Source organism: Myripristis murdjan, chromosome 24 (genome assembly GCF_902150065.1).
Source record: "Myripristis murdjan chromosome 24, fMyrMur1.1, whole genome shotgun sequence".
NCBI lineage: Eukaryota > Metazoa > Chordata > Actinopteri > Holocentriformes > Holocentridae > Myripristis > Myripristis murdjan.
Genome location: NC_044003.1, coordinates 22,316,888 through 22,341,893, shown reverse-complemented (window position 1 = coordinate 22,341,893; position 25,006 = coordinate 22,316,888). Strand labels below are relative to the sequence as shown.

General features: G+C 39.4%; 1 protein-coding gene across 1 annotated transcript; it reads right to left on the bottom strand.

Annotated features, from left to right (window-relative positions):
- Positions 1-10,678: 10,678 nt before the first annotated feature.
- LOC115355783 (cholesterol 24-hydroxylase-like) lies at positions 10,679-20,972 on the bottom strand. Its single transcript, XM_030046673.1, has 15 exons — positions 20,782-20,972; positions 20,606-20,683; positions 16,987-17,068; positions 16,677-16,750; positions 15,995-16,081; positions 15,328-15,466; positions 14,412-14,525; positions 14,158-14,320; positions 13,927-13,992; positions 13,678-13,750; positions 13,510-13,594; positions 13,281-13,391; positions 12,150-12,238; positions 11,757-11,823; positions 10,679-11,672 (listed from the first exon to the last, which is right to left on the bottom strand). The coding sequence occupies exons 1-15, from the start codon at positions 20,928-20,930 to the stop codon at positions 11,514-11,516; spliced, it is 1,536 nt and encodes a 511-aa protein (XP_029902533.1). The 5' UTR covers positions 20,931-20,972; the 3' UTR covers positions 10,679-11,513.
- Positions 20,973-25,006: the final 4,034 nt, after the last annotated feature.

The following is a 25,006-nucleotide window of genomic DNA, read 5'->3' as shown; positions in this document are numbered from 1 at the left end:
AAAATTCATTAAATCATTATGCCCTGAATAAAAAAGCCAAACAATCGAAAATGCATTGTAAAAATTTCCAACATGCAAATATAATGTCAAAATCAACCAAAAACAAACAAACAAACAAACAAAATAACAAATTAAAAGCTGCTGATCGTTTCGTTGTGTTACAAAGAAGATGACTTTTCTGATGCCTATAATGGTCATATTTTCTTTCTGTCACAATAATAAGGCTGTTCATTCAATTCTATGTTTGAACTCATAGTGGTGCTGTTGCACTGGACTGCATTTTATTTAGAGGTGTTTCCACTATTCTGTCCCCCTCATGTACAGTACAGGCCAAAAGTTTGGACACACCTTCTCATTCAATGCGTTTTCTTTATTTTCATGACTATTTACATTGTAGATTCTAACTGAAGGAATCAAAACTATGAATGAACACGTGGAGTTATGTACTTAACAAAAAAAGGTGAAATAACTGAAAACATGTTTTATATTCTAGTTTCTTCAAAATAGCCACCCTTTGCTCTGATTACTGCTTTGCACACTCTTGACATTCTCTCGATGAGCTTCAAGAGGTAGTCACCTGAAATGGTTTTTTAACAGTCTTGAAGGAGTTCCCAGAGGTGTTTAGCACTTGTTGGCCCCTTTGCCTTCACTCTGCGGTCCAGCTCACCCCAAACCATCTGGATTGGGTTCAGGTCCGGTGACTGTGGAGGCCAGGTCATCTGCCGCAGCACTCCATCACTCTCCTTCTTGGTCAAACAGCCCTTACACAGCCTGGAGGTGTGTTTGGGGTCATTGTCCTGTTGGAAAATAAATGATTGTCCAACTAAAGGCAAACCGGATGGGATGGCATGTCGCTGCAGGATGCTGTTGTAGCCATGCTGGTTCAGTGTGCCTTCAATTTTGAATAAATCCCCAACAGTGTCACCAGCAAAACACCCCCACACCATCACACCTCCTCCTCCATGCTCCTCCATACAGTGGAAACCAGGCATGTGGAATCCATCCGTTCACCTTTTCTGCGTCTCACAAAGACACGGCGGTTGGAACCAAAGATCTCAAATTTGGACTCATCAGACCAAAGCACAGATTTCCACAGGTCTAATGTCCATTCCTTGTGTTTCTTGGCCCAAACAAATCTCTTCTGCTTGTTGCCTCTCCTTAGCAGTGGTTTCCTAGCAGTTATTTGACCATGAAGGCCTGATTCGCGCAGTCTCCTCTTAACATTTGTTCTAGAGATGCGTCTGTGGCTAGAACTCTGTGTGGCATTTATCTGGTCTCTGATCTGAGCTGCTGTTAACTTGCGATTTCTGAGGCTGGTGACTCGGATGAACTTGTCCTCAGAAGCAGAGGTGACTCTTGGTCTTCCTTTCCTGGGTCGGTCCTCATGTGTGCCAGTTTCGTTGTAGCGCTTGATGGTTTTTGCGACTCCACTTGGGGACACATTTAAAGTTTTTGCAATTTTCCGAACTGGCTGACCTTCATTTCTTAAAGTAATGATGGCCACTCGTTTTTCTTTAGTTAGCTGATTGGATCTTGCCATAATATGAATTTTAACAGTTGTCCAATAGGGCTGTCGGCTGTGTAGTAATCTGACTTCTGCACAACACAACTGATGGTCCCAACCCCATTGATAAAGCAAAAAATTCCACTAATTAACCCTGATAAGGCACACCTGTGAAGTGAAAACCATTTCAGGTGACTACCTCTTGAAGCTCATCGAGAGAATGCCAAGAGTGTGCAAAGCAGTAATCAGAGCAAAGGGTGGCTATTTTGAAGAAACTAGAATATAAAACATGTTTTCAGTTATTTCACCTTTTTTTGTTAAGTACATAACTCCACATGTTCATTCATAGTTTTGATGCTTTCAGTGAGAATCTACAATGTAAATAGTCATGAAAATAAAGAAAACGCATTGAATGAGAAGGTGTGTCCAAACTTTTGGCCTGTACTGTATGTATAAATAGGGAGGACAAAAATTTAGAAACACCTCTCAATATAATGTACTTGTACAATTTCAGTAACAGCTGGTGGTTTCATCTGAAAAAGAACAACATTGTCATTTTGTTAACTTCATGATATGTACCTGTGAGAGGTAGACCAGTTTCCCTAGATCATCATAGCTTATCTCCCGTTTCATTCCTTTTTATTATTTTTATTATTTTTTTATTTTTTATTTTGACAGTTAACATGGCTGACATTGACATAACTAGACATACATGACATAATGTTGACAGATACACAGTGTAAAAAAAACAAAACAAACAAAAAAAAAACAAGAACCAAAAACAAAAACAGAAAGAGATAATAAATAACAGTACATGTTCGCTTCTATTGTGATGTGTGTGTGTGTGTGTGTGTGTGTGTGTGTGTGTGTGTGCGTGTGCGTGTGCGTGTGTGTGTGTATTCGGATTGTTAAATGAGATGCCCTTGTATGTATTGATAAAAGAGTGTTACCGATAATAGTATTGATAATAGTGATATTAACCACAATAAAATAGTATTAACAATAATATTGATTAATAATACTGATACAATAAAAATTAGTAATTATAATAATATTAGTAATAACAGTACTAATAGCAATACTAGTTTATATATAATAGTGATAAGTATATTTCAGCAACAAAACCACAAAGAACGGTAGACGAATAAGTAGGTATACAAATAGTAATATTAACAATGATGATAAAACGAAACAATACAGAAAAAAAAGAGATTTTACAGTCTCATGCATATGTATGTATGTGTGATATTAATAATAATAAAAATGGCAGTACTTAATAATGTATATTTATATGATATAAAACGCACATCTGTACAATATCCATGGGGCGAGAGGGGGGCAGGACCAAAACCATTGAGGCAGGTAGAAGACCCCACCCCAGCCCCCAGCAGTGCAGCCAAAGGCCACAATATACACATACACATGTATACACATGTATATACACATAAACATATACACACACACACATACACACACACACACACATATATATATACATACACTATATTACCAAAAGTATTCGCTCACCCATTCAAATGATCAGAATCAGGTGTCCTAATCACTTGGCCTGGCCACAGGTGTATAAAATCAAGCACTCAGGCATGCAGACTGTGAAACAAGACATTTGTGAAAGAATGGGCCGCTCTCAGGAGCTCAGTGAATTCCAGCGTGGAACTGTCATAGGATGCCACCTGTGCAACAAATCCAGTCGTGAAATTTCCTCGCTCCTAAATATTCCACAGTCAACTGTCAGCTCTATTATAACAAAATGGAAGCGTTTGGGAACAACAGCAACTCAGCCACGAAGTGGTAGGCCACGTAAAGTGACGGAGAGGGGTCAGCGGATGCTGAAGCGCATAGTGCAAAGAGGTCGCCGACTTTCTGCACAGTCAATTGCTACAGAGCTACAAACTTCATGTGACCTTCAGATTAGCCCAAGTACAGTACGCAGAGAGCTTCATGGAATGGGTTTCCATGGCCGAGCAGCTGCAGCCAAGCCACACATCACCAAGTGCAATGCAAAGCGTCGGATGCAATGGTGTAAAGCACGCCGCCACTGGCCTCTAGAGCAGTGGAGACGCGTTCTCTGGAGTGATGAATCACGCTTTTCCATCTGGCAATCTGATGGACGAGTCTGGGTTTGGAGGTTACCAGGAGAACGGTACATTTCAGACTGCATTGTGCCGACTGTGAAATTTGGTGGAGGAGGAATTATGGTGTGGGGTTGTTTTTCAGGAGCTGGGCTTGGCCCCTTAGTTCCAGTGAAAGGAACTTTGAATGCTTCAGGATACCAAAACATTTTGGACAATTCCATGCTCCCAACCTTGTGGGAACAGTTTGGAGCGGGCCCCTTCCTCTTCCAACATGACTGTGCACCAGTGCACAAAGCAAGGTCCATAAAGACATGGATGACAGAGTCTGGTGTGGATGAACTTGACTGGCCTGCACAGAGTCCTGACCTGAACCCGATAGAACACCTTTGGGATGAATTAGAGCGGAGACTGAGAGCCAGGCCTTCTCGACCAACATCAGTGTGTGACCTCACCAATGCGCTTTTGGAAGAATGGTCAAAAATTCCTATAAACACTCTCCTCAACCTTGTGGACAGTCTTCCCAGAAGAGTTGAAGCTGTAATAGCTGCAAAAGGTGGACCGACATCATATTGAACTCTATGGGTTAGGAATGGGATGGCACTTCAGTTCATAGTATGAGTAAAGGCAGGTGAGCGAATACTTTTGGTAATATAGTGTATATACATGCATACACATACACGCATACCTATACACACATATATCTATATCTATATCTATCTATATCTATATCTACATATATATATATATATATATATATATATATATATATATATAGATATATATATAGATATATATATATATAGATATAGATATAGATAGATATAGATATAGATAGATATAGATATATAGATATATATGCACATACATACACACACACACACACACACATATACATATGTCCATTTTTTTTCCTCTTTTCCCTCCAATTTTCGATTTTTATTTCAAATTTTTATTTATTTATTTATTTATGTATATGGAGGAAGATCAAGAATGGGCGAAAACAGAGACTGATATGTAATTGTGAACAAGTTAATAAATAAACAAATAAATAAATAAATAAATAAATAAATAAACAAACAAATTAATATGCAAATAAATAAAACAAATAGACAAGCGAGCAGTCAGAGGTTGAGAGAGAGTTGAGAATTGTGAGAGGAATCAGCTCTGAATGTATTGTAGGAAGGGGCACCAAGTGTTTTCATAGGATGTGATGTCATTTTTCAAAGTAATAGTGAGTTTTTCCAGGTTTGAATGATCTGTTAGGAGACTGAGCCAGTTGGATATGGATACCTTTGTTCTGTCTTTCCAGTTCAGTAATATGGTTTTCTTGGCAATGGTTAATGATATTAGTACAAATGATTTGTGCTGTTTGGGTATGTGTAATGAAGAGAGGTCACCAAGTAATGCTATGGTTGGGCTTGTGGGGATGCTGAGGCTGAGCATCTCTGATAGCCTGTTCGTGACCTCCGACCAGAAGTTATGGATAGGTGGGCAGTGCCAAAGGACGTGGATGTAATTATCTACTTAGGTTGGACAGAAAGAACAGGTGTTGTTTTGGCTGAAGCCCATGCGGTAGAGTTTGTGTGTGGTGATATGAGTTCTATGAAGGACTTTGTCCTGTATTAGTTGGGTTTTGGAATTACGTGTCATGGAGAAAGTATTATTGCATATGTTTAGCCAGTTGGTATCTGTTGTTAGGTTATTTAAGTCAGTGGTCCATTTGTCTGTTGGAATTGATATTGTGGTGTCGTTGAATGCTAGGATCTTGTATGTTTGAGATAGTATTTTCTGAGGTTTAAGTGATCTGAGCTTAGTGTATGGGGGGGACTGTGATTGTTAAAATCTCTGATACTGATGCTTTTCTTTATGGCTTCTTTTAACTGAATAAATTGAAAGTAGCAGTGATCCGGTATGTTGTGTTCTTTTTTGATGTGGTCGAAGGTCACGAATAGGCCACCACTGAGTAGCTGTCCCAGGCTGGTAACTCCTCTCTCAATCCAGGGTGAAAAAGCACAGATTTTGTTATTGATTAAAAACATGGGATTGTTCCATAGAGGGGTATGAGAGGATGGTGAGAGGCTGTAATGGAGCATTTCATTTGATTTCCACCAGGTGGATAAAGTGGTGTTGATGGTATTATTGTTTTTGTAACATGGATGGGTTTTTATGGATTTATCTATAAATGGGAGATCTTGGATGTTTAATTCTTGGGTTAAGTTACTTTCCATTTCTAGCCATGGTGAGTTGATATTATTTGTCCAGTGACGGATATACAGTAGTTGGTGTGCAAGGAAATAGAAATAGAAATTTGGAGTCCCAAGTCCTCTGTGTTGTTTATGTTTTTGTAGGGTAGATAGTTTAATTCTTCGTTTTTTATTTTTCCAGTAGAATTTGGTGATTGTACTATTGAGAGAGGAGAACCAGCCCGGGGGTGGGTTGACAGTGATCATTGAAAAAAGGTAATTTATTTTTGGAAGGATATTCATTTTAACTGTTGATATACGGCCAATTAGAGATAGTGGTAACTTATTCCATCTTTCCAGGCTGTCTGTTATTTCTTGTAATAGGGGGGGTATAGTTGAGTTTGAATAATTCATTTAGGTTTGGGGAGATGTGTATTCCAAGGTATTTGATGGATTTTACTGTATGACTGAAGATGGGGTCCCCAGCCTCAGCATCCCACCTGCCCATTGGCAGAATCTCGGATTTGATCTAGTTGATGGAGTAGCCAGACACCCGACTATAGTTGCTGATCAGATTATGGACTGATGGAAGTGATGATGAGGGGTTTGTGATGTATAACAAAATGTCGTCTGCATATAAGCTAATTTTATGGTGGTGTGATTTTGACTGGATGCCTGTGATGTGGTTGCATTGTCTAATGGAAGCTGCCAGTGGTTCAATGAATAGTGCAAATAGTAATGGGGATAATGGGCATCCTTGTCGGGTTCCTCGTAGTAGTTGAAATGGTCTTGATATAATTCCATTGGTTATAACAGATGCAGTAGGTGAGTTGTAGAGTGTTTTAATCCAGTTGGTGAAATATGACTGAAATCCGAAATTATTTAGGGAGGTGAAGAGAAAGGACCAGTCTACCCTGTCAAATGCCTTTTCTGCGTCTAGGGTTGCTATGATGAATGGTGTTTTTTTTGGAGTGGTGTTGTTCTTATAAAAATTTATCAGGTTAAATAATCTTCGAGTATTTTCTGAGGAATGCCTCCCTTTAATGAAGCCGGTTTGATCTATGTGTATTAATGATGAGATTACAGATTCCAATCTAACTGATAACGCTTTGCTTATGATTTTTATGTCTGTATTGATTAGTGATATGGGTCTATAATTGGAGCAACTGGAGTGGTCCTTGTTTGGTTTTGGGATGAGTGTGATATAGGCGGTGTTCATGTGACGGGGTATAGTTTTGTTTTTGTGAATTTCCGAGATCATTTTAAAAAACACTGGTGAGAAAAGTGGCCAGAATTGTCTATAATATTCTGCTGGATAGCCATCTGGACCGGGTGATTTATTGTTGGGCATGAGATAAAGGGCTTTGGTGATTTCTTGAAGTGAGAGAGGTCGTCTAGGTTTTCTGACTGTGTTTGGGTTAATTTGGGTAGGGAGACATTCCTCAGAAATATCTCTGTGTCTGCAGGTGAGGTGTTCTGTGTTGGAGTGTAGAGATTTGAGTAAAAAGTTCTGAAAGAGTCATTAATTATCGAGGGGTCATGGGTTATATTACCAGATGTATCTATAATTATTTTTTTTTTTACTATCAACAATGTCAGTGTTTGTCAGTGTACTAATTCTTAATTTTCCAGTTTATCAGGATGTCTTATGAAATAACAGCAATAATATTACATTTTTAATTAATATAATATAGAGAACCTTGCTTTTGTGATAAACAAGTATGATGGTTTGAGTATTTATCAGCCCAAAATAGGAGTTTTGCCTGAAGTCTGGAATCAATGGACAACATTACCAAATTCTGAGTTTCCTCTCTTGAGATGCTCTGCCAAGCCTTTTGCTGCTGCTGCCTTCAAGCTTGTTTGTGGGTCTTTCTGCCTTCATTTTGGTCTTTAGCAGGTGAAAAGCAGCTCAGCTGGGTTGAGATCTGGGAACTTGACTTGGCCTTCTTTGCTTGCAGTAACTCTTTGGCTGCTTTCGCAGTATGTTTTGGGTCATTGTCCATCTGCACTGTGAGGCGCTGTCCTATCAGTTTTGTGGCATTTGGCTGAATCTGAGCAGATAGTATTGCCCTATAAACACCAGAATTCATCCTGCTACTTCCATCAGCCGCCACATCATCAGTAAACACCAGTGAGCCAGTTCCACCGGCAGCCATACATGCCCATGCCATAACACTGCCTCCACCATGGATGTGGTATGAACGTGGTGTGCTTTGGGTCCTGGGCTGTTCCTTTCATTCTCCACACTTTTCTCTTCCCAGCATTCTGGTACAAGTTCATCTTTGTTTCATCTGTCCAAAGAACCTGTTCCAGAGTCAGTCAGGCTTTTTGAGATGTTTCTTGTAAAGTCTAATCTGGCCTTCCTGTTCCTGAGTGACACCAGTAGTTTGCAACTTGCTGTTTACCCTCTGTAATTATTTTCTCACAAACATGTTGTGACAGAGTGGTAAGAACTAAACCTAAGGCACTACATTTAAATGTGCCTGAACTTCAGAGTTAGGAGGCCAAGATGTGATTACCAGCCTGGACATTCACAAGTTCGTTCACCAACAGAAACAGAGAGGCAAAGGAGATGGCAATTCAAAAATCAAAGTGTTTATTGATTTGTTTAGTGTGTAAGTGGAGGGTGGGGGTGAAGATCCCAAAAAAAACAGCTTCAAAAGGAAAATAAATAAATCACTGCCTGAAAAAAAAGGCATCCGTATAAAGATATATTTTATTACAATGAGCAATTATTTTAAAACAGTTCCACAAGCTAAAAATATGTGCCACTAAAACACACTGGAACAAGGTTATGGCTGAGGCCGCCGAAAAGATGGGGCCAGATTTTAAAGGGGAAGAGTGTCCGGGGGTGCATACACTCACACACACACAGCAAACTCAAACAAAAGAGAAAAAAAAAAGGTGCCCAGTGCTCGAAGCCACAGCAACACAGTGAAGGGGACCTCACCCGGGTGGCTGACCCCACCTGGCGGCACTCACAACCTGTGAAAAACACAACACTCCAATAAGAGTACAAGAATTATCTTAAGAACAACAGCAGGTATACCAGAGGTTCACATGGACAACATATCAAAAACTGGGAGGCAGAAAACAGCAACTGCAGGAACCAGTCCTAGAACAGACTCAAACCTCTGCTGGAGGGAGAACTCATGTCTTGTTCCCAACTGGGGCCACACAGCTCAATTGGCAGCTCACAGCAGGAGAAATCACCAGGGCAGCCCATCAACCAGCATTGCATCCTGGCTGATGAGCTAACCCCTTTATATACACCTGCCGTGAGCCGCAAATTGGGAGATTGGTCTGTGGGTGGAGCTGCTACCTCTCCACACCCACCTACCAAGGTTGCCTTCAGAGTCAGGTGAGGAGTGGGATTTTGGGGAACATAGGAAGGGCCCTATTCCCTGTCACAATGTCTTGACTGTAGATTTGGACAATGATGCACCGACCTCCTCCAGAGTGTTTTTGACTTCCCTATACGGTGTAAAAGGGTTTTTCTTCACCGGGAAAGACTTCTTTGGTCATTCACAGATGTCTTCGATGGTCTTCCAGGCATTTTGGTGTTGCTGAGCTTATTACTGCATTTCTTCTTTTTCAGGTTATATCAAACCTTTGATTTGGCTGCTCCTAAAGTTGTTGCTATCTGTCTGATTATTTTTTGTTTGTTTGTTTTGTTTTGTTTTTTGCTTTTTGAGCCTAATGTTGGCCTCCTTCACCTGCACAGACACCTCTTTGGATGGCGTGTTGAGTTTTTTTTTTTTTTTTTTAACTGGCTGTAATTCCTCAACAGTTAATTACACTTTTTTTGTTCAACCCCTTAAATTAAAGCTGAAAGGCTGCACTTCAATCACACCTTGATTACTCCATTTCAAATCCACTGTGGTGGTGTACAAGGGCAAAATTATAAATAGTGTCATTCTCACAATACTTACGGACCACGACTTACTCACTATTCAAGAAGTTTTTTGTGTACAACTCTCTCAGCCTTCATTTCCCTGAGAAACGTCGACGTATGTCCCAAGAAAAAGCTGGTGGGAAGATAGAGCGTCATCTTGTAACATGAACTATTTTTATGAAGTTTGTGAGAAAGCGACTACAGTGTAGGCCACAGAAGGCTCACCTAATAGTCAAAATAGCAAAAAATACTGAACGTGATGAATGTATTTTAAAGATATTAATTAGTCCCAACACATTTTTCACTACTATTATAATCATTCAATAATCAGTGATAATAATTATTATTTAGCAGTGCCAGCGTTTGTCTGTATGAGGGTTAATGTATCAATTAGTTCTAGAGTTGCTGTAAATGTAGGGGCTGATGTTATGTACTAATCTCTGAAAAAACGTGACAATAACTCCCAACATACATGCCATCAGCATTCAACAGTATTTTGTTGATTCAGTTCATTTTCAACATTGTCTGTGTATGCATCGTAAAACAAATGTAAAAAAGGAAACACGACATGAAAACAAGGTGCACAACCATCTCTGAGTGTTTTATTAGACTGCTGAAAGAAACACAGTTCACATTTTACAAGTTGAACAGGTGTGTTTGGGATTTCTTTGGTAAGTTACACTGCCACCTTGCGGTCACACCGCTATAATGACCTCAAATAAAGAAAGATTAAAAGACAAATGAAAAAACAATGTGAGGAAGCCTCACAGCCTCAGCTTGATGATTTGTGTGAAAAAGTTAATTTGAATAAAAGTGTCCATCAAATCATCGCCACGTCCTAGTTATTGTTTATAATGGTAATAACAGGAGGAAACATGTACGATAATTATGTTGTCAATAAGTAGTGCGTTTCATTACAATAGGTATGATTAAATACAATCAATAAAATTACAAGACAAACATTACAGTTCAAAACAGCTACAAAACACTTTACAAATGACTGAAAAAATCATCAGGAAAAGCAATAAATCAAATTGAGTGGATTTTAGCTGAGATACAAAGAGTTGAAGTGGTCTAACTGGGGGAGACAGAAAGTATGGGTGACTCTCCAGATTAATAAAAATGAAAGAAACAGGGCTGAACCACTTTAATCTGCTCACTGAAACTCAAATTAGCATCACAAATTACACCTAAAAGTCTTGTCACTGTTTTCATAACTACAGAGACAGCGCCTGATTCACGGTGAATCAATGTAAGTGAATTGTGGGAGGGGAGAAAGAAGAAAAAAACACACACACTTAGTAAAAACAGGGTCTTCACTGCTAGTGAAGCCCCTGTTTTTTCCTATGTGTGTGTCATCAGCATTACAATTAAAATTCATGTTTACAGATAATATGTCTGTGTGGCATCATGTAAATGGAGAATAACATGGGGCCAAGACTGCACCCCAGTGGGAACAAATATGTAATGTCTGCTGAGGACGAGTTGCCAGTCTTAATAGAAAAGGTTCCCTCAACCTGTGAGGAAAAACCTGGTTTCTCAAGCAACGCAGTAAAATTATATGGCCTACTGTGTTGAAGACTTCATTGGAATATGAAAGAAAGACAACATAAAATTCCTTAGCATCTGTCTCTCTGCTATAAACTAGTTTTTATAAACCCTGAAATTTACTTGTTCCAGTGCTGATATTCTGATTTGCATACATTTGTGCAATCTATTCTTTGTTGATCTTTACATTGTCATTTTGCTCTGCTGTATCCAGTTATAGTCTGTTAGTGCAAAAAGCCAGTTTCAGCGTTTTATCTCATCTGATCTTGTCATCTTATCGTACGGTATGGTCATTCATTTACTTTGCTGTGATTTCTGTGTTTGATGTGGGACATTACTCCATCCTTTGGCCTGAGGGTTCCAACGTCCCGGATGTCAAAGCTCTGCCCTGGGACCAGATTGAATTCAAACCTCTGCAGCAGTTTGGCCATCACCACCTTAGCCTCCATCTAAAATCATATCATGACGCCATTCAATTCAATCAGTTTGAGTGTTGCTGTGCACGAGTGTGAATGTGTGTGTTTGCTCCCCACCTGAGCAAAGTTCTGTCCCAGGCATGAGCGTGGTCCCAAAGAAAAGGGATAATAACAGTAGTAAGGCCTTGTAAAACAGATAACAGACACATTAGTTTACTTCAGTGGATTTTTCTTCCAGTCTTTTGCATGAAGTGAAACTTAACTTTGTGGTAAGGATTCATATGGAGAAATTATCTAAGCTCCAGCAGCTTGTGAAGATTGAAAGTAAGAAATATCTACAATGTCACACATGATTACTTTATTTTGTCTCAGGTGAGCTAATCTGGCAGTAAACTGCAATACAATATCAGGGAAACCTACAGTGCATAATGCATACTTGCACAAACCCACACACACACCAAAACATATACACAGAAATGTAATCTGCATTTTTCATTGCAGGGCACTTACTTGGGTGCATCTGGGTGAAATCTGTCTGGATCAAACGTCAGTGGGTCCTTGAAGAATTTGTCCATTCTTGACGTCACATAGGAACTAAACTAAATGTCATCACATTGATTATTTCATTTTATTATTAGTTAAATTTATTTGCTTTGTCAGTTGATTTGTTCATTTTTCAAGCTACTTCTCCTAAATAGGGTCGCAGGGTGCTGGAATCTACTTTGCACTACTTTGTCAGTATTCTTATGAAAAAAAAATCTGTTTTTTTTTCTTTCTATTTTTTATCTTACTGAGATCAGCCAATGTCCCCTGTAGAAAAAAACTGAGCAATCGAAAATGCACTGTAAAATTTCCAACATGCAAATATAATGTCAAAATCAACCAGTTTTACTCACTCCTTTACTATTGTGGAAAATAATATTTTGGTAGGACAGATTGCTATGAAAGCAAAAAAACAAAAAACAAACAAACAAAAAAACAAACAAACAAAAAAAAACTTGAAAGCTGCTAATCACTTCTTTGTGTTACAAATAAGTTTACTTTTCTGATGCCTATAATACTCAGGTTTTCTTTCTGTCACAGTAATAGAGGTGTTCATTCAATTCTATGTTTGGCATTCAGCTCAGTTAGTTGTATTTCACTGAGAGGTGTTTCTAATATTTTGTCCCCTCATGTATGTATAAATAGGGAGGACAAAAAAGTAGAAACACCTCTCAATATAGTGTAGTCCAGTACAAGACCTCTTCAAACTACAACCTCAATAATAAACAGAATTAAATTTACACATTCTCCACAATGTCAACAAAAACTGAACATGATAAACTTTCTTAAAAGGGAGGATTTATGGCAGGGCTTTTGCACTGAACTTATCATACTTTGATGTTAATCTGACTTTAAACACTGTTTTAGTTGCCTAACCACAACCTTAACCCTAACCTTAACAGAGCTGATTTAGCTGCCTGACCTAACATTATCGCTAACCTTAATCAAAAGTAACCACTCATTTGAAAAGCAACTATGCCATCATTTTCTTGTTAAAAAAAAAAAGACTTGTCGACATGGATCAAGCTTCGACCTCCACTCACAGTAAGAGAAATGCTGATTTAGAAGTATAAACACACTCAAAGTTGAAGGACTCACAGCACAGGTGACTCCTCCAGGTATGTGGATGCCATTGATGACCATATCTTCATGCACCTCACGAGATGTACCCGGAGCGGTGGGGTAGAGCCTCAGAGTCTCCTTTAGCACCTGGAGGTAAATGGAGGGCAGGGGGGGGTTATGCGGTAGTTGTACAATTTCATTAACAGCTGTTGGTTTCTTTTGAAAAAGAACAACATTGTCATTTTGTTAACTTCATGATATGTACCTGTGAGAGGTAGACCAGTTTCCCCAAATCATCATAGCTTATCTCCTGTTTCATTCCAATCACATCATCCACCTCTTTCCTCGCTCTGAGAAAGTTAACAAAATTGAGGATTTTTTTGTCACTATCAACAATGTCAAAGTAAGTGTTTGTCAGTGTACTAATTCTTACTTTTCCAGTATATCAGGATGTCTTCCCAGTTCCATGATGCAAAAAGCAAGTTGATTGGCTGTTGTTTCTTGCCCTAAAATGTAAAATTACAGCAATAATATTACATTTTTAATTAATATAATAGAGAATCTTGCTTTGTTTTTTTCCCCCTCAAAATTTAGCTTTAAAGTATCAAGTGTATTTTTTTTTTTTTTTTTTAAATCAAGTTTATCGTTTTCACATACCAAAGACCAAACAAATGAGCCTCACCCGCAATGAAGAATGTCACAAAGTTGTCCAACATGAACTCCTCATCATCTTTACCCATGCTTTCCTCTGGGAAAAATGACATTGAATAGGTCCATAGACACTGACCTCAATCTTACTACTTGTATTATATCTATCTGTAAAGTATTACAACCTGTGAATGTAACATTTTGCACTTAGGGATCATTAAAATTTCGTCTAATTTAATCTAATGTGATTCTAAGTGACTGTCACCTTTGTCAGCACTTTTGATGATCTGTGTGAGGATGTCCTTCGGAACCTCCTCGCCATGTTGGATGGCAGTTTTCCTGGCTTGGATCCACCTGTACCCTGTGTCACGCAGCAGCTTGCATGCCTGCCTCACTTCATTGACGAAGGGCCAGTTCTTTGGGATTAACTGGAAATGACAGATTTTAAGATCTCACATACCTTGTTAGATGGTTATATTTGTCATTAAAACTTCATACAAATGTGCAGTGAACTCAAACCTGGAAGAATGCATCTCGGACATGGTACATCATCCCTTCCAGACACACCTCGATGGCTTTAGGAAAGGGCGAGTCAGTATGCTTAAGCAGGTCTAAATCCACTCCGAAAGCAACCTATGTAGTATTGTGGAAATAAAAGAAACAACAAATGTATCTTGACCAATGTAGTTCACAAAAACTTTTGATGAAGCTATAGCTGTGAGGAAAAAATCTGTGAGGACAGTTAAGCAGCATTTGATACTTGACTGTAGAAAATCAGACTATGGATGAGTATGACTTCACCCTTTGTGATGAACCAGTACTCTCTCTTCACATTAATTGGATTGGATGATGACTGGTTGAAGAGATAAGATAAGATAAGATAAGATATTCCTTTATTAGTCCCACCGTGGGGAAATTTCACACATCACAGCAGCAAAGTGGATAGCAAGATACGAAGCACAATTTACACAATAAACAGTATATACAGATAACAGTACCAAAGAGCAATATAAACACTGTAAACAAGGAATGAGCAATATAAACACTGTAAACAAGGAATGAGCAATATAAACACTGTAAACAAGGAATGAGAAAAATACTCTGTGAACAATTTAAACCACAGAAGAAAAAAAAAACAACAAAACCTGGGGGGCAACACACTCCGGAGGTTCAGGGTTAGTGTGAACCCATGAGACCAAGTGGCAGAACCTGACACCCGGACCTGGGTCTCAGGAACTGTCACACTTGATCCTGCCTTATGGGATCTCCCCTTCCCTCCCGTCTTTATGTCACTGCTGTTTCTTGCTGGTTCAACTTTACCAACCATGATTGGCCTAACATTCACAGACACCGTGCCATGCTATTCATGCCGTGAGCATCATGAACACGACATGGAGCATAATGCAGCCATAAGTCATGGTACAGGTCCCATTACCTTGGCAATAACATCTAGGGTAACACAGTTGACTAGATGGAGCATACAGGTCTCTTTCTTGCAATCAGCAAAATCTGCAAGTTTATCCATCAATCTCTCTGCCCTCTCATTGAAGGTGCTCATCAGACCTCTCAGGTACCTGGAAGTGATAGCAGGTATAGAGAGAGCTAAAACATAGCCAAGATGCCAAACATGTGAAGCACCATGCAAATGTCACAGTCATACAATGTTGCTTCCCTTACATATACTTGTCACAAGTGTTTGGTTACCACAATTACCACAACTGAACTCCATGCAACTTTATTTTCAAATTTATGTTAATTAAACCTTTGTGAAATCAAAGCAAGGTTTATGTTGGTATATATTTTGAGAGTGTGATTCAAATTTACTGCAAATGAATACCAGCATTGAATATTGGTTATCGGTGCCCTTGATTACTAATAAGCAATATTGGCCCTGAACAATCATTATCGGTTGATCCCTATTCATGAGCGTTGTTGATCAATGATAATGATATGATAAAGAAAAATTATTAAGCTTGTAACTGAGACTGCGTACAGATGCCACTAGATGGTACAGAAAATTTGTGATATTACACAGTGTATCTTGATTGAAAATCTGCAACTTTTCCCTGTCTTCTGCCGTGTGAATGGGATTAATAACTTACAGGCTGCTGAAGGCAGGGTCCATGATCCGGCGCTGTTTGTACCACTGCTCATGATTCACTGCTGTCACCATGCCATTGCCCAGGAACCTTAAAGAGATTATTAAAGAGAGTTATTTACTTTTTCAACTTGTAAAGGCTGTTAGGATTTATAACTAAAAATCTGACTGTGTGTAAGCACAAATATGGTGCAGAACCTGCTTATGCCATTTAATAGCACATGCATTCTAAAAGTATTTGAGACACATTACATATTTCAGAGTCCACATATGAAATTTCAAATCAAAGGGGCCAAGTATGTCTCCACTGTTGCAACTGACAAGCACAACTACTGTACCATTTGGGTCCCCATGCTCCCTGATTTGTAAAATTTAGTTTTTGGTAGATACTTCAATACGTATAGTTTTTTGAAGGAGAAATTTGTAAATGTTTTCACAGCAATATAAAATAGATATAGAGAGGGACTTATGACCTGTACAACTTCCTAACACTGATTCTAAACAATATTGTATAATATATGAACATAACTTTGTTCATTAAACATGTTTTGTTTGGAAACTATGCAATAAAAATGCTGATTTTCTAAAAGTGAGGTCTGAGGCAAACTGTGGATTTAGAGAATCGTTACACCCCTAGCCTATGGTAACTATAGCTGAGCAGTTTATTTTTAAGACCAGTGAATCACCTCTGACCAAACAGGTGGAAGAGTCTCTTGTAGGCAAACTTATCTTTTGGATACTTTGGGGACATCAGGATTTCCTAAAACCAGGGGCAACACAAGAGGGGTATTAAAACAAGGCCTTTTTTTCAGTTCAAATACTGTTGTAAGAGACACTGATTTTCAAAATGTAGCACTGAAAGTAGTTCAAACAAGACAGGGCTCCCTGAGCACCTTTACACTACTTTTTATATTATTATTGTAATTTTTTTTCTTTGCTTATGCAACTGATGGTAATTAAGCAAATACCTACTGCAAATTAAATTTTGCTTTTTACCTTAGTGGCCTCTGGACAGGACACAACTATCATGGCATGATGCAAACCATTGAGCCTGTAAACAGGACCATAAGTTTGGGCCCTGTAAAGGTAACATGAAATGCAAACAATTACAGCCTGAACACACCCTTTAGGCCGCCCTGGATATTTGGTGGGGTGTGTTAGTGAGTGAGACAGAGATAGAGAGCAGAGGGAGGGAGGGAGGGAGAGAGAGAGAGAGAGAGAGAGAGGGAGAAATTGCTGCATGTATACATGTACCTGCATGTTTGTGCAGCTCTCAGAGAAAATTTCATGAAGGAACTGTAACCTAACATGCTCCCATGCACAGGTGTCAAACGGCAGCTGGCTATGTGGAGATGTTGCAGGGGGCATCCCTCATGACTGAAGGCCATCGTCTGTGTGGTAATGACTGGGTTTTTCAACAGGACAACGCTGCAGTTCACAATGCCCGCCTGACAAAGGACTTCTTCCAGAGAAATAACATCACTCTTTTGAACCATCCTGCGTGTTCCCCTGATCTAAATCCAATTGCAACATTCCCACTAGCTTCCTGGAAACACTAGCATCAAGCATGCCGAAACAAATTTTTGAGGTGATTACCAAGAATGGCGCAGCTACTCATTACTGAGTCCTTTTTTGAAAATTTCATTTCTATTTTAGGTTTTTTTTGTTTGTTTGTTTTTTTGAGATGTGGTCTTAAACTTTTGATCATTTCAGTTTAATGGTTGTTTGCAATAAATTGCTTACCAGAGGTGTGGACTCGAGTCACATGACTTGGACTCGAGTCAGACTCGAGTCATAAATTTGATGACTTTAGACTCGACTTGACAAAATGTAAAGAGACTTGCAACTCGACTTGGACTTTAACATCAAGGACTTGTGACTTCACTTGGACTTCAGCCTTTTGACTTGGAAAGACTCCCTACTTTCCCCAAAACACAAAGATTAAAAAGTATGTTATTAAGGAACGCTCTATCTCCCTCTGTGTATATGTGTGCGTCTGTGTGTTTGTGTCCGTGTGTGCTGTCGGCACAACATCCAATCAAATTAGTTCCACGTTGTTTGATCCGACAGTATCCATCCAATCAAATTGCAGGACAACCAATGAAGAAGAAGTGTCAAACTTGCCGTTACTTACTACTAGACCCCTCCATCCATAAATTTTGAATAATATAGTAATATTCAATGAAAGTGCAATGCAAGCGGTGCTAATTATAAATGTCAAATAGTGGGTTTTTAAGTGTTTAAAAGTTATGACCTCCCCCATGCCTCACAGTGGTTTGGCCCGCATCCTGCTGCCGGCAGAGCGGCAGCTCGGTAACTTTCAGTCCGTCAGCCTGAGAGGCAGCAGCCTGATGAGAAGTAGCAAGAAAACCTCCTCAAGTGAAAGCCAGTGAGTCATTTATCACACCACCTGTTCACCAAGCACAAGGCTGTAATATGAAAAGCGATATTTTTCCCCTGCTTGGTCCAAAACCTGCCTCTTTCAGCTCTCTGTTTAAGCTAACAGCTAATGATTGTTTACAGGCTGAAGCGAGTGCAGGACAGTGAGGGAGAGAGAGGACAGACCACAGGAGGAGCAAATACTGAGCTTTTTATTCTTTCAAAAAGTCTGTCAGGATATTAATGTCAGAAATAGTTCATATTTTACTGATATTTTGAGTTTGTCTCAAGATAGATATCTATTTTTTTGCATTTTAAACTGCATTATTTTGTCGCATAGTTTCATTTCATTTTCTTATTTGATCTAAAAGGGACAGTGTACAGCTCAAACATATACTGTATGTCACTATTTGATGCCATATCTTGCTTTGTTTTTTGTTGACACTACAATAAATTTTTTCGAAGAATAGTTTGATGTAGTTGGATTATTCAAGGTATTTCCTGTAGTTTTAGAGCTTATTTTGAGTTTCTAGTTCTTGTAAAGCTACTTTGATGGACTGTAGTGGAAATAGAACAGTGAGTAAAGAAATTAGGATTGTTGTTTTTAATAGCATTATTTAACCCCCCCCCGTAGCCACGTATGAGTGAGGGGGTACTCGTGGTCTGACAAAAACGGCTCAGGGGGTACACAAGACAAAAAAGGTTGGGAAACACTGGTACAGAAGACCAGGGGTTCAATTCCCCATCCTGACTAACTGACATTACTACTTTAAATTATAATGTATTACTTTTTCAAAGTAACGTGGCCAACAGACAATGATAGATGAAATTTGACAGCAATGTCCACACTGCAACAGCAACGCAAAAATATGTGCATTAATAAGAGGATTTAAGAAAAGAAAAAAATAATCATAAAAATTACTTTCCCCAGTAATTGAATTACTCTTCTGCAGCAGTAATTGTAGTAATCAATAGTAATCAAAATTACTTTTTTACAGAAGTAATTAGTAATTGTAACTTATTAGTTTTGTGAGTAATTGGTCCCAACACTGATAGCAACTACACCGGCACCGCACGAGCTAAAAGGCAAAGAAACTTTCCAGGCTACAGCAGTGCACTGACATAGATTGTGAAACAAAGCGAAGAAGTGCCACTTCGCTCTATTTTCGCTGGCTAAAAGCAGCACACTGGCTTAGCTTGTCTATTCAGAGAAGAGGTATCACTTCGGCTTATTTTTCAATCTATGTTATCAAATGCATACTACTGCTGATTCACTGGTAGCTGAATTGTTAGGTCTGTTTGATAAGTAATTTACATTACTTACATTACTTAATTTACATTACTTACATTACCAGATGGTGATTCTGCTTTACAATTTGATTTTATGACTGCAGGATCAAAAAGGTTTTCCCAGGTAATGTGTTTTGTTAAATTAGAAGACAGTAACAAAATAAGAATGGAGCATAAAAAACAAAAAAACAACACGTTTTTATAAATAAATACAGATTTTAAAAGCATACATGATATGTTTATTACTCTGTTGTTAAAAGGACTCGAAAGGACTTGAAACTCAAACTGTAGGACTTGGGACTTGACTTGAGACTTGTCAGTCTTGACTTGGGACTTGACTCGGGACTTGCCTGTCTTGACTTGGGACTTGACTCGGGACTTGAGGGCAAAGACTTGAGACTTACTTGTGACTTGCAAAACAATGACTTGGTCCCACCTCTGTTGCTTACTCAAAATTTTTTTTGTCTCACTCTCATTTCTTCTTTTTGCATTTTGAAGCTCTACTTTGAACCTTCTTAAGATCCAACAGTGCAAAATGTAAATTCTTGCAATTTTTCAACTGGTCTTAAAATTTTGATCAGGAGTGTATATAGATACACACACACACACACACACACACACACACACACATTGCAGATTCTAACTGAAGGAATCAAAACTATGAATGAACACATGTGGAGTTATGTACTTAACAAAAAAAGGTGAAATAACTGAAAACATGTTTTATATTCTAGTTTCTTCAAAATAGCCACCCTTTGCTCTGATTACTGCTTTGCACACTCTTGGCATTCTCTCGATGAGCTTGAGATGAGACACAAATAGTGTCACTGTCACAATACTTATGGACCTGATTGTATATAGGGCTGATAAATACACGAACTTTCAATCTCAAAATGGCAGCTAAGTGACACCAAGAGCTTGAGTTAAACTTGAAAGCTGTGCTCACCATTCAAGAAGTTTTTCGTGTACAACTCTCTCAGCCTTCATTTCCCTCAGAAACGTCGGTGTGTGTCCGAAGAAAAAGCTGGTGGGAAGATGAAGCGTCATCTCGTAAAATTAAGTGTTTTTATGAAGTTTGTGAGAAAGCGAGTATAATGTAGGCTAATTACATAATCCACTTACCTGTTTCTCGGTGGCCCGGGTATGTGGTCATATTTCATGTGAATGTGTTTTATATACAAACTGTAGCCGAGAAACGCCACGAGAACAATGAAGAACAGATACCAAAGTGCATGACAAGCACAGCCGAAAATCAGACTGAAAACTGCCATATTGATGAAATAATTTCTGATGAGATTATTCTGCAGAGAGAACCAGCTGCGCAGCTGCTGCTAAACCTCCCGTGTCGAAGTGTCGAAGTGGTTCAATGTCCAAAGCGACTCGACACGACTGGTGGCTGGAGCCTGGCAATCACAACCGGATAGGCCTACGTAGTGAGCTTTAAAAAAACGAACTTCTTAAGCTGCTTATCCTAAATAGGGTCGCAGAGTGCTGGAGCCTACTTTGCACTACTTTATCAGTATTCTTATACTGACAAAGTGTGTGTGTATATAGTTTTTTTTTTTTTTTCTATTTTTTCTTTCATTTTCTTTTACTAAGATCAGTCATTGTTCCCTGTATAAAAAAAAGCCAAGCAATCGAAAATGCATTGTAAAATTTCCAACATGCAAATATAATGTCAAAATCAACCAGTTTTACTCACTCCTTTACTTTTGGAGATAATAATCTTTAGGTAGGACTAGTTCTTTAATACATCTTCTGATGCTCCTGAACACATCTTCAGTGATGTTTCCTGGGGTCATAGGGTGTTTCGGGTCTTGCAACATCAGACACCCTCGCCCAGGCGACCCAGCCGCGGTTGATCAGACCGCGGCTTGTGTTCAGGCGGCATTCGCTTCTCCCCATGGTTCTCCTCTCCGGATCCAGAGCCATCTTGAAGCTCTCTCAGCTGCTTCAGTGGTGTTTTTGATGGCTCTGCTCCTAGCTGTTCCCGTGATGCCCAGGGCACTCAAGGCTTTGTGGAGTGAACGCCCCACAAATCCTCTACAGCCAACCTCGATGGGCATACAACTTACCTTCCAGCCCTGAGCTCGACAGTCAATGACCAACTGCTCATACTTGGTCCTTTTCCTTTCATGGGCCTCCCCCAAGCGGTCCTCCCATGGCACTGTCAGCTCCATGATTATGATGCTCCTGGTGCTCTCTGAGACCAGAAGGATATCTGGCCTCAGGCTGGTGCTGACAATGTGCTGGGGGAATCTCAGCTGCTTCTCCAGGTCTACAGAGAGCTGCCAATCCTGGGCGGTTGCCAGGATCCCTGCTGGTGTCTTCTTGCAACCTGCCCTTGACAGATTGCTATGAAAGAAAAAAAATCTAAAACTGCTGATCACTTCTTTGTGTTACAAAGAAGTTGACTTTTCTGATGCCTATAATGCTCATATTTTCTTTCTGTCACAATAATACAGGTGTCCATTCAATTCTGTGTTTGAGCTCATAGTGGTGCTGTTGCACTGGACTGCATTTTCTTTAGAGGTGTTTCCACTATTCTGTTCCCCTCCTGTATGTATAAATAGGGAGGACAAAAACTTAGAAACACCTCTCAATATAATGTTGTCCAGTACAAGACCTCTGCAAGCTACAACCCCAATAATAAACAGAATTAAATTTACACATTCTCCACAATGCCAACAAAAACTGAACACAATAAATATTCTGAAAAGATAGAATTTATTGCAGAGCTGTTGCACTGAACTGATCATACTTTGATGTTTATCTGACCTTAAACACTGTTTTAGTTACCTAAACAAGCAGCTCAGCTAGGTTGAGATCTGGGGACTGACTTGGCCTTCTTTGCTTGCAGTAACTCTTTGGCTGCTTCCGCAGTATGTTTTGGGTCATTGTCCATCTGCACTGTGAGGCGCTGTCCTATCAGCTTTGTAGCATTTGGATGAATCTGGGCAGATAGTATAGCCCTATAAACACCAGAATTCATCCTGCTACTTCCATCAGCAGTCACATCATCAGTAAACACCAGTGAGCCAGTTCCACTGGCAGCCATACATGTCCATGCCATAACACTGCCTCCACCATGGATGTGGTATGAATGTGGTATGCTTTGGGTCCTGAGCTGCTCCTTTCATTCTCCACACTTTACTCTTCCCATTAAGTTCAGGTTCAGGTTACTTTATTCGTACCCGTAGGTAGATTTGTCCTGCAGTGAGTTGTCCAAACACACATACACATACAAACATTGCATCATACAAACATAATAACCAGAAACCATGGTTATAAAGTGCTACGTAGGTCAAGGCTCCACCAATAAACACACAGATTTCCTAAAACACAAAATGATGAATTAGTGTAAAACAAGAATACAAAGAGTTTAAAAACCCGGATACTAAAATACAATCAGATAACAAAGATTAAAAATACATGAATAAATAAATAAATAAATAAATGAATAATGAATAAATAAGGCCTGTGCACTGTATGTAGTTATGGCTTGTTCAGCTCTATGATGGCAGCAGGAACAACTTCCTGCTTCACAACTGTCTTCAAAGTGCAATTTGTCATCAGTGACAGTCCCCAAACATTTATAAGACTGCACCACCTCGATAGTCTGATCTTTGATAAGAGTGTCTTCATGCATCATTCTGATACAAGTTCATCTTTGTTTCATCTGTCCAAAGAACATGTTCCAGAGTCAGGCAGGCTTTTTTTTTTTTTTTAGATGTTTTTTGTAAAGTCTAATCTGGCCTTCCTGCTAATGAGTGACACCAGTGGTTTGCACCTTGCTGTATACCCTGTGTAATAATTTTCTCACAAACGTGTCTTGACTGTAGATTTGGACAATGATGCGCCCACCTCCTCCAGAGTGTTTTTGACTTCCCTAGACAGTGCAAAAGGGTTTTCTTCACCAGGGAAATTCCTCAGTCATCCACTTTAGATGTCTTCTGTGGTCTTCCAGACATTTTGGTGTTGCTGAGCTTATTAATGCATTCCTCCTTTTTACAGGATATACCAAACCTTTGATTTGGCTGCTCCTAAAGTTGTTGCTATCTGTCTGACAGATTTTTTTTAACTTGCTGTGATTCCTCAATGGTTAATTACACTTTTTTTTTTATTCAAGCCCTTAAATTAAAGCTGAAAGGCTGCACTTCAGTCACACCTTGATCGCTTCATCTCATATCCACTGTGGTCGTGTACAAGGGCAAAATTATAAATAGTGTCACTGTCACAATACTTACGGATCTGATTGTATATAGGGCTGATACATACATGAACTTTCAATCTAAGTGACACCAAGAGCTTGAATTAAACTTGAATGCTGTGCTCACCATTCAACAAGTTTTTTGTGTATAACTCTCAGCCCTCATTTCCCTCAGAAACGTCTATGTATGTCCGAAGAAAAAGCTGGTGGGAAGATGGAGCGTCATCTCGTAAAGTGTTTTTATGAAGTTTGTGAGAAAGCGAGTACAGTGTGGGCTACAGTAGGCTAATAGTCGAAATTAGCAAAAAATACTGAATATTGATAAACGTATTTTAAAGATAGTCCCAACACAATATTCACTATTATAATCATTCAATAATCAATAATAATAATAATTATTATTTAGCAGTGCCAGCGTTTGTCTGTATGAAGGTTAATGTATCAATTAGTTCTACAGTTGTTGTAAATGTAGGGGGCTGATGTTATGTACTAATCTCTGAAAAAATGTGAAAATAACTCCCAACATACATGCCATCAGCATTCAACAGTATTTTGTTTATTCAGTTCATTTTCAGCATTGTTTGCGTATGCATCTTTAACAAATGTAAAAAAGGAAACACTGTTAAGCCTGAGCTCGAAAGAACTGAACCCACAAAGCAGATGCGGTTAGAAGTAACAGAGTCTTTAATTAACAAAAAAACTCCAAACAGAACTGAGTAAGCACGGAGAAATCCGGGGAAGGCTGGGCGCAGCAGGCAGGACACGGAGGGGCAGGCAGGACACACAGGCAGGCAGGGCAGGGTCTAAAGGCAGAGCAAAAATCCAACAATCAAAAGACTGGTCACCAAAGAGTAGCGCAAGATCAAAAATAGGAGCCGGGACGTTACCACGCATGGTACAGGACGAACTGGCGATGAGTGGAAGTCTGAGCCGGGGTTATAAAGGCTGTAGATTGGTGAGATAATGACGGGATGGAAACCAGGTGCGTGAGCGGGAAAAGGTGAGTGGGAGAGACCAATGAGCCTGCCACGCCCAGCCTGCAAGGAAAAACACACACAAACACACAGACACACAGGGGGAGGGGAAACAGGAACACACACAGAGACGGCTCCTAACAAACACGACATGAAAACAAGG

Coding starts and splice junctions, on each gene's coding strand:
- LOC115355783 (XM_030046673.1), bottom strand. CDS start 20,930: ATGGCAGTTTTCAGTCTGATTTTCGGCTGTGCTTGTCATGCACTTTGG. Junction 16,082..16,676: donor TTCCACCTGTTTGGTCAGAG/GTGATTCACTGG, acceptor AATCTCTTTAAG/GTTCCTGGGCAATGGCATGG. Junction 14,321..14,411: donor TCCGAGATGCATTCTTCCAG/GTTTGAGTTCAC, acceptor TGTCATTTCCAG/TTAATCCCAAAGAACTGGCC.